The 9,920-nt window shown below is 43.9% G+C and overlaps 2 protein-coding genes across 7 annotated transcripts in view; both read right to left on the bottom strand.

The window, feature by feature from the left end:
- Positions 1 to 380: 380 nt before the first annotated feature.
- LOC132259805 (uncharacterized) lies at positions 381 to 1,445 on the bottom strand. Its single transcript, XM_059757581.1, has 2 exons — positions 1,335 to 1,445; positions 381 to 1,269 (listed from the first exon to the last, which is right to left on the bottom strand). Exons 1-2 carry the CDS (start codon positions 1,428 to 1,430, stop codon positions 685 to 687), a joined length of 681 nt encoding a protein of 226 aa, XP_059613564.1. The 5' UTR covers positions 1,431 to 1,445; the 3' UTR covers positions 381 to 684.
- A 27-nt stretch (positions 1,446 to 1,472) lies between these two features.
- The window catches only part of LOC132259804 (guanine nucleotide exchange factor DBS-like), a 31,404-nt gene continuing 22,956 nt past the window's right edge, over positions 1,473 to 9,920 (bottom strand). For 5 of the 6 annotated variants that reach the window (XM_059757576.1, XM_059757577.1, XM_059757578.1 and 2 more), the window contains exons 8-15: positions 9,324 to 9,449; positions 8,627 to 8,722; positions 5,119 to 5,304; positions 4,540 to 5,055; positions 4,274 to 4,479; positions 3,828 to 4,071; positions 2,863 to 2,989; positions 1,473 to 2,706 (exon numbers count right to left, since the gene is read on the bottom strand). In XM_059757576.1, the coding sequence (XP_059613559.1) occupies positions 2,609 to 2,706; positions 2,863 to 2,989; positions 3,828 to 4,071; positions 4,274 to 4,479; positions 4,540 to 5,055; positions 5,119 to 5,304; positions 8,627 to 8,722; positions 9,324 to 9,449 (1,599 nt within the window). In that variant the 3' untranslated portion in view covers positions 1,473 to 2,608. Of the gene's footprint in view, positions 2,707 to 2,862; positions 2,990 to 3,343; positions 3,671 to 3,827; positions 4,072 to 4,273; positions 4,480 to 4,539; positions 5,056 to 5,118; positions 5,305 to 8,626; positions 8,723 to 9,323; positions 9,450 to 9,920 lie in introns of those variants that run through there. The other variant, XR_009468326.1, reaches the window with a different exon arrangement.

The following is a 9,920-nucleotide window of genomic DNA, read 5'->3' as shown; positions in this document are numbered from 1 at the left end:
AGTGTCCTGAGCAAAGCCAGTGGATACTCGGTGACTCCAGATTGGATTTTGGGGTATTTTTAGTTGTGAAAATTGATTTTTGCTCACACTCTCACCAATCAATAATCCATTAGGATTATTTCTTAACAAATGTATGTCTTGATGTGTTCACACAAGACTTCAAGCATGACTTTATAGGATAAAAATTTCACGTTAACGCAACGACAGCGAATGAATTCTGATTAATAGTCTTTCAATCATATCCGGGGATCTAAAGGTACAATTATGTCCATTTCTTTTCTCACCCTTAATGAAGAAAATAATCCCCATCGATTTATTTGCCAAGCATTACCGAAAAACAGATAACACTTACGGCTAATGAAATTGTAACATCTTCTCTTTATTTGCTGAGAAAGTTTGAGGGGCGCAAGAAATAAAAGTCCAGTGGAGAAAAGCACACAAGATAACTTTATCTCTTGATGATTTATAAACAATTTCTTGGGAGATTAAACTTCCTCAAACACGTCTAACACCAAAAGGAAAGTGTACGAAATTGATGCAGAAGACAGCAAAGGAGGGAAAAGATCAAACTGTTGGTGTTTAGGATAGGGGCATAAATTTTAATGAGTTCGCAAGGCTCTTGTGTGCGCTCAACAGGTGAAATCGGTGAAATTCTCGTCGGGAATTCCCGTGTCTCCGCTTAATCTAGTCTTCGACCACGGGCTTACTGACTTTCTTCCACTCAAGCGGACCGTGGCATCGATTGAGGTACTCCTGAAGATGACTGCACTCCTCGCTGCCCACTCTGACATCATCCGGACACGTTCTGTACAACTGGCCGTTGATGCAGCGGATCAAGTGCTGCGGAATTGGACTGCATTCGGGATCATCGTCAGCATGAGGAGGTCTTCTGGCTGCTCTCTTCGCGAATTTTTCCCTCATGATCTTTACTTTGTCATTGCACGCACTGAAAGCATCCTCAATTACTTCTCTAGTCCATCTAGGATCAGATGTTGCTGCCGCCTCAATGAAATATTCAAGAGCCTTCTCGGCCTCCAATTGTCCATCAACCATCAATCCAGTGCCATTGAAGACACACTCATACGAGCATGTGTAGCAGTGCCAGCATCTGTGATGACCTCCGTGCCCACGATGGTGATCTCTAGATCTGCCCTCAGACTTCGGAAGCTGCGTATCTATCTCATTACTGCTGGCATTGAACTCATCTCTGCACTCCTGAAGTTTGTCCACATCCAGAATGTCCGGCAAAGTGCAACATTCCATCGGAGTCTGGAAATTGACGCAGCTTTTCCTCACTGTTCTCAATCAACATATATTCGAAATCTGTCACTCACAACAGTTGGGCGATTCCTAAAGCAATCAGGATCCGGATCAGCGTCCAGTAATCCAACAAAGACACTCAAAAGTACCACAATTGTCAGTCCCAACATTTTGCCGTCAACTAATCAAATATGCTTCTCTTCACGGGACTTTTATTTATTAAACCTTGTATTAAACATTGCGAACATCGCCCAATAAAAAGTCATCATCGAAGCTCATCAACTATTAATAAGCTTTTTATACGCCTCGCAAATTGATGTTCACGTGAAGTTGAGCGTGAACATTTCAGCCAGACGCTTTTTCCTCAGACATCATCAAAAGACCTTGTATGTTTTATCATGGAATTTCATGCTATATTCTTCAAACTTTTCACATCGCATCTCATTATAAATAGTGAAACATGATGGTACATATTTTTTTTAAGTGGTATTTTGGTGAAGACTTTTCACAGTGAATTGTGCATGTCAACAATGTTTTCTTTATTTTTAATTTTATTTTAGAAAAGAGAATAACAATTTCAATCACATGGAGGAAATGCTCATGTTTATACTTTTTTTCTCACAATTTTCACCTTTATCTAAAAAGCTACAGCGCGTATGAAAGATTGTTTTCTTTTTAAGCTTTCTCTATAGAAACTTACTACAAAAAATTGTCCTTAAAAGCTAAATATATTATTGGGGATTTCGGAGATTTGTGACGATCAAAAAGGGCACACATGAAATGAGAATTTGTCGAAATACTTTTATAAAAAAAGGTAAATATTCAGAAATATTTACTTGTTAGAAAGCTTTTTTTTTTTCAAAAACACCGCTTACAAATTCTCACTCTTTGCACCCTTTGCAAATCAAGCACAAAAATGTCTTAAACATATTCTTAAACGCAGCGACGAATCTACAACAACATTTTTCAACAATATAGCTCGATATAATCTTAAGTTATTCTTCTCAATGTTATATACAATCATGATAAATATACGCTAAGATTAATTTCTCTCTTTTCGCAATGATCAAATTCAGCCAAAATAGAGATAGAAAATGTCTTAACTAAATACGTTTTAAAAGAGGACTAGAATTCAACTTAAAGAAATCCAGATTGTGAAATCCCATTCTTGTGAAAATCCACCAACATTTTGCCAAAGAAGACCTTTTACATTCCAATTGCAGAGTTGAAGTAGAAATGAGCGCGCGCGAGAACATCGAGAGCTTTTGAAGCATTTTCACAAAATGCCTCTCAATATAGTCTTAGGGATGAGCTTTAGGAGTCGAAAGAGATTGCTTTGGCTCTTAGCTTAGTGTTCATTCAGCCGATCCTGACTCCGGATCCGCGCCGGTCGCCGATTAATTGATTCCAAATATGCGGCCGGTGCCCAGCCTTCCACGTTGGCCCCTTTAAAGTGGAAAAACAGTGAGAATTAGAAAGTGAAGAAAATACAGAAAACAATCATACTATTCATAGCCTCTAAACCAAGTGATTGCTCGTGTATCGTACAGTGATTTTTCAAGACTATTTTGCTTGGTGTATAAGAAATAACGATTGATTTACCTAAAACTTTAACAAACCACCAGCCGGCACAACCAACTTTCAACAGTTCAACTGTGTCACCTTCTCGCATGGAGACTTCCGAGTGGCCCATTGCACAGTAATCAGCAAGTGAGATAAACTTACTACCCTGAATTGAGAGGGAGAGAACGATAGAGAGAAGGAAGATATAACATTTTGTATGATACAATATTCAGCAAATATCAAGTGACATCAATTAAGTGCGGTAAAAAAAGGGGGAAAACAAGCAAAAGAAATAATAAACAGAAATTATTGAGAAGCTGGTGCTTTTATGTTATTCACAGTGAGTCCAAATGACAAAAGAAAATAGAGGGATAAATACATAAGGATAGAGTAAGAAAGGAGAAAATAAATCATGGACTGTTATATGATATCATTCGCATTCTCATGGGGGGAGAAGTAAAAATTTCCAATGCTCAGAGGAGAAAAATGATTTTACAAATGAAAGTAAAACCAAACTTACTTTAAAAGATCTTTTGCTCAAATAAAATACACGGAAGAACTCAAGGAGTGTGTCCATAAATTGCCCACAATTCCAATTCTATCCAGGTGAATCCTGGATTTCCTCCATTCTATCCTTCACTGGCCACACGACATCACATATGTACACCGCAAACCCCCTTTTACAGGACATTTGTTAATGGAAAGCATCGTCAATTGGTACATAGAATGTGGAATTGGATCGTCTATTTTGGGTCTTAATGTCATCATCATCAGTGCAGATGTCCCCTGATGAGCCAAATAAGTTTATAGCGTGGATTGTGGGTGCAACAGACATATTCCATGCCTCCTAAATAATTACACATTATTGTCTTCAGTATGTTGCCAGACTCAGAGAGAGAGAGATTCAGGGGTGGTTTTCACGTGAGACAGAATAACCAAAGATCCCAGGTGGGTGGATAGAGTCATTGTACAGTATAATCTATGGCTTCGAGGCTAGGCCTTACCGCTTGCACGCCATCCTCGAGGTTGGTGTACTCATCCTCGCTGTTGGAGTAGTCCGAACTCCAGGCTCCGGCCTCCTGATTGTCGTGCTCCGACGAGGAAGAGCTCACGCCTGGCGTCTGCAGTGGCAGATCCTCGGAGATGTTCGAGTTCTTGTTCGCCTCACCAGAGTCACAACTCAGAGTTCGCTGTGGCGTGGAGCCAGCAGACACCGAAGTATCCCAGGATGTGGTGTGACGCAATTGCCTGTGAAAAACACCCACAATCAGAACAACATTCTCTCCCACCACACAAAGCGAAGCTCCCTAGCGATCAGTCTACAACAATCCAAGCTTCTTAGGTGCTGAACTCACAGTGACTTAATCCTGTTCAAAATTCTTCTCGGCCTGAATATTTGAAGAGAATACCTTTGAAAAAGCTGGCAACATTCCCCACGCCCAAAACTTACTTGTGATTGAGGCCGTATTGCTTGATCTTCTCGCCTTTTAGCTCCTCCAGTTGGTTGAGAAGGACCTTCTTGATCTCTGCCACCCATTTGTTCTTAATGTCAACTGTTGCCGCCTGGATTGTGTGAACTTCCTGTCTTCCCTGAAGCCACACTTCGAAACGACGAGGATCCCCTCGAACTGACTCCGTCAAACCGATCTGAGACATCTGCAGAGGAATCAAGATCAGAAATACCCTTAGAAAACTCAACTTCCACATCCCTCTTACCTTCACGTAATGCTTGTACTGATACGTGCTCTTGTTGTGCCCCGTCTTCGATGCCTGCTTGCAGAAGAGCATCGCCTTCTGGTAGAGAAAGATATGCCGCTGTTGTGTCTTCAGTCTCAATCGCAGATCCTTCTTGCTGTCCGTCCACACCTGGAACGAGTCCTGCAGCAGCAATTCACCTTGCTGAGACAAGTCCGCCGGGAAGCCCGTAATGGCGATCTGATGCATCGAATCATTGACACACTTAAGCACAATCAGCATACAATCCAGAGCTTTCTGCAGTTCCTTGGCGCAGGTGCCGTTGTCGCTGAAGCGCAGCAAGTCCTTCAGCAGAAGTTGGTACTTTGTAATCCTCTGCACGGGCTTGAGCAAGTACGCGGCCAGGGGGAGTTTGTGACCCAAACGCTTCTGACACTCCTGCAGGAACAAGTGGGTGTCCACCAGAGTCTCACGGAGCTGCTCCGAGCGGGGAATGTTTTGGCAATAGTACGAATACAAACGATAGAATGTGTCACGCTGAAGAGAGAAGAAACTCCAGTCAATTCTACCCCAAGAATAAAAACATCCTTGCAGACTCACTCTTTGAACAAAACATAGCGCAACAAGCTCCGTGGTTGATATGCAGTTCTCGAGATCCTTCAGAAAAACCTCACTGTGAAATGTGTACAGTTCATGGAGGTTTCCAAAGAGGACATCTTCCTTCCCCTGAAGTCCAGGTGGAACTAGCGCCGCCATTTCCTCCGACAGCATCTGGTCCCGATAGCCCTGCAAGGATAAGAGAGAAAATGGAGCCATGAATAGGGCATCTCACAGGCTGGCTAGGTTAGAATAGGCCCTTACGGCCACATCACTGGAGCAATTGGTCTCAGAGGAGTCCTCCAGGCTGTCAGGCGGATTCCAGACGCCCGGCTGTTGATGAGATCTCTTATGGCGAGTATCTTCAGGCTGATAGTTTAGGTTGTAATGGAAATCAGGTATATCCTCGTCATCCTCCCACTTCTGCTCTCTTCTAGCCTCCATTCTGCCATCACTCAAGTTGCTGTCCTGATAGCGTATGTTGAAACAAGTGTCAGGATTCCTATACAACTCATCCTTGCTGGTCAACTGACCGCAGCTGCTGCAAACAGATCTCGGTGGGAATCTGCTGACGTAGTCGAAAGTCTTGAACATGTCCTCGTAGAGGAATTTCTGAATAGCCTTGCGTTCATCCTCGTGGCTTCGCTTTGCCCGCCTAACTCTGTTCGTCTTCGTGAAGATCTCATTTGATTTCAGTGCGCGATCTAGGATCTTCCCAAACTTCATCTCCACATACTCCTTAACGCTAGAATAGCCTTTAGCCTTGACAAAAGCCGCTATGACGCGATTATAGTCATTCTCTGAGAACTTCTTCTTCCGACAGTACGGCAGATTCTTCTTCTTGCTGCTGGCTTCTGTGAAGAACTCCTGACAGAAGTTGATGATTTCACAATAACTCTTCGCATAGGAACAGTTCTTATCGTGGTACTTGAAGATGTTCTCCTTGTACACATTGTCCTTGGGAGACTGCACAGTTGCACAACTGCTCAGCTTCTGTTTGTCCGTTGCGAAAACATTCTTGATTCTCTTCAAGCTGTGCGTGAAGTTCTTATTCTTCACCTTCGACTGCGTCGGGAAGGTTGAGTAGTGATCGTTTATATTGGCCTCTCTCGCTCTGGTCACAGGCGGATCTTGACTGACTCTCGGGATGGGTTTTGGATGTCTCCGCAGCGTGTAGCTCTCATTCATTGTCTTGTATCGGCCACGACGGGCGACCGTTGACTCCAGTGTCGCGTATTTTCTCAACTCGACGTCCTCGTATGCGTGGTTGTTGCGACCGCAGTTGTTGAGCGTGCCGTTCTTCTTCACCGTCCGGAAGTTACGACTCAGTGTGGCATCCAAGTGAGACTTCCGCGACTTGAGCGTATTCACCGCACTCCCGGTCACGCTTTCCGCCTGCAGATACTCCAAGATGTCATTGTAGTTCTTCATGCTCAGGTAGTTCTTGAAGTCGGCGTCCTTGATGATCTCAGAATAGGAGTAGGTGTCGAAGTAGTCCTTCAGCACCTGATACTCCAACGCTTCGTCCACTTGTTGCGCCTCCAAAGCACTCCTAGCGTCCACATTTCGCGCCTCTCCACTGACCCTGAAAAACCGTCTGCGCTTTAGAATGCCACCCACAATCTTCATCACCCTCCAAAGTCCTCCCGTTTCCACTCTCGCGCGCGCTCTTGAACTTCTTCGAGAGAAAGCGATGTATTAGTTTAACAAACTCAGTGGTATTTTGTTTATTGTGTTTTCCTTAATTAAACCGTGGCTATTGAAAAAAAAATGAGGAACGCCTAAGGGGTGGTGTTCATTTCGCACATTAATTGCGTGCGCACTGTTCAAAATTGTCATACTCCTTTTTAATTAATTTAATTATGAGATGTACACGTTTTGTTATTTTAAATCGTGCGAATGTTGGCACAATTTCGTAATTGCAGGAATTATTATTGAGTGATCTTTCATGCGTAAACGCCAGATCAACAAGTTTGAAAATTTCATTCAAGTGAAGAGGCATAAAAAACGGAGTAATATTTCACAGAAGGAAAAACACCACTGATTTTGCAAGGAGGAACACAGGAGGACTTCACTGAAGGTACACTGAAAGCTCACTGGGCGTGTTGGATCTTGGCTCCGCGACTGCGATTTGTACGCCAGGTGCTGACAGGATTGGAGGCGAGATCCTCCTCAACATCCGGCCTCCCGATGGAGGAATAGAGATGCTCCATGGCTGGCTGTCGGCGGCCGAGGAGTCTCTGATTGAGCACAAGTCTCTTCAGGTCACTGCCAAACACATAGTGATTGTCCTCAGCGAAGTGGGCCTTCGGGAAGTCCGCCGGCGAGAACTTCTCCACCCTGTCGGCGGCGGCCCCCTTAGGGTGACTCCTGTCGAAGAGCGACGCCCTGAAGGAGAGCGGCGACTCGCTACGCTTCTTCCTGAACGTCCCAATCTTGTGATGAAAGCGTCCCACCAGCTGATTGGCCGTGTTCTTCACTTTCCTGAAGCGGAAGAGGAGACTCCTGGATTTGTCCGTACCGGCAGTGGCCAAATTGTAGTTGCCAAACTTCATTCCCACTAGTCCGACCGTCCACGGAGTGCACTCGAACACCCACTGAATCGCTCTGCGAGCCTCCCGCTCGACGGAGGCCCTTGGCGTGCCGCTCCCCCAGTCATTAGCATGGCTCACGCATCCAAGACTTGCGCCAGTGCACCCAACATCGCGCTGTGCACCGCTAATTGCCCGACTCGCTGACTCCACATCATACCTCAGATAAGCCACACAGAGAGTTCTATCGAAGATGTGATGCACTGTTTCACAAGATTGCCTGATTTATGCACTTGACCGACACCAACATGGCGCTGACCATCAGCTACACATCTTCCGCATACATTTGATCGTTATCCGCAATATCCAAGCGCCCAGCAGTGCGTTGTCCCGGCCATTTTCCGTCGGGAAAAAAGAGCCACACAACTCCATCTGGTCAGCAGGACCAAAAGGCAGCGATAATCACGCTAATTGCACTGTTTTATGACTCTCTATCATGCAGCTTTTATTGCTGTTTTAATTATCCGCGAAATGAGATTTTCTTCTTCTGCATTTATTCATTTCATATTCAAATGACTCTCCATCCATTTGATGTTATTTTTCCACAAAATCAATCACCACACACAAAAATATTACCATAGAAGTCTCGCAAACGGCAAATTAATCGAGCCACTCAACCTCTCTTGTGATTTGAATGCAAAAGTGCGTTTTCACAATAATGTAATCCCATTATTGGCACTTAACAAGCCCCTCTCCCGTGGCTAATATATATAAATTCATTTTGTACGCAATGGCAGTTACAAATTAATCGAGGTGAATCACTCGCGAGGTGTTTAGCCAGACTCTCGTCTGCAGAGATTCAACGAAGCGGAATGTGGAGTGTTGAACTTATGCACAAGAACTTAATTACTCTCGTAAATCCAATAATATCAGCTGGAGAGATCTCAATCTCTAATCATGCTTCTGCTCTATTTGCTCACCTTCAGAATTGATCCCATTTCCGCCACGTAGATTCGCTCCGTCTCCAGCAGTTCGGCCAGGACGTGACCGCGCTTCAGGCGACGCGCCTCGATGTCCTGAGAAGAAAAATGCACATGCAACTCATTAACCCGATTGCATTTCGATTTGTCAAATTTATTGCTCAATTTTCAGCCAAAATAGGCAACATGATTGAATAATGAAGAGAGAAATTTTCAAATGTTATAGATATTGGTGTTAAATAATTCATCATTTATTGTTAAGTTTAAATATCAATGCGAAGATATTGGTCGAAAAGTGAAATGAATTTCAAATGAACGGTGAAGAAGGAAGAGTTTAGCTTGATGGACTGCTGAAGAGTCACGAAAGCTTGTCAGGTCAGTGAATATTCTGTGGCAAGAAAGAGAGTCCTGAAAAGACTCAACGGAGGATTTCTTCACAATTCTTCATTTTGAACAACAACAGAAAGTGTTGCAGTTAAATTTTATTCAAATGACACGTTGAGAATATTTAATATTGAATCGAAATGAACTCAATTATATTGTGGAAGCGAATAAATTCAATTGATCATGTCTGGAAGGGTTAACAATCATCAATCATCGTTTCACACTGTTTTGCCTGCCTTCAGGCAATTTCTCTCCCGCCGAGTTAAATCGCAACTGAAAAGTAGCGCAAGAATGAGGAATAGGAAATGCTCACCGATTGATTCTGAGACTGCTGGGAAGAGTTGTCACTGTCTGGACTGGAGCCGGTGTCGCCGTTGATGGAGATGCCAGAGTCCGGCGGACCTTCCATGGACCGCGGCCGCGATTCGAGTCCATCGATCTGCAACAGAGATCACAGTTACAGCCAATTAAGCTCTGCCCGGAGAATGGTTTATTCTCTTTCTGCCCGAATAATCCGCGGACAATGATTTTGCGTGCGCGGCTCTATTGTCCCATCGCCAATAAAGTTCTGACACTTTGACGGTCAAAGCGAGACTCTCTCGTTAATGGAAAGTAGTTCAGCGACGGTCGTTGATGAATTTATGTCATCAAGTGATTACGAGGTGCTTTTTCTTGACTTTTTGAGTGTCTTTTTTTGTGCCTGCCAGCGTCGAGGAGTCGCAATTAGAGGCTTGTGTTGCTGTTGCAAGTCTATCGGAAAAATCTTGCTCATCGGCTCCCATTGACACAAATCAATCGATCGAGTGTGGCGCGGAAAGCGGAATTGCACGTTGAAGATTCAATTAATACAGGTGAATCTTCATTAATCACACAACAATTAACATTGCCAGTGATTTATGGGATCCACTCA

This window comes from Phlebotomus argentipes, unplaced genomic scaffold (assembly GCF_947086385.1).
Source record: "Phlebotomus argentipes unplaced genomic scaffold, Phlebotomus argentipes genome assembly scaffold_18, whole genome shotgun sequence".
In the NCBI taxonomy this organism is placed as follows: domain Eukaryota; kingdom Metazoa; phylum Arthropoda; class Insecta; order Diptera; family Psychodidae; genus Phlebotomus; species Phlebotomus argentipes.
The sequence above is the reverse complement of the archived record's forward strand: the minus strand, read 5'-3'. Positions and strand labels throughout refer to the sequence as shown.

Coding starts and splice junctions, on each gene's coding strand:
- LOC132259805 (XM_059757581.1), bottom strand. CDS start 1,430: ATGTTGGGACTGACAATTGTGGTACTTTTGAGTGTCTTTGTTGGATTA. Junction 1,270..1,334: donor TTAGGAATCGCCCAACTGTT/GTGAGTGACAGA, acceptor GTCAATTTCCAG/ACTCCGATGGAATGTTGCAC.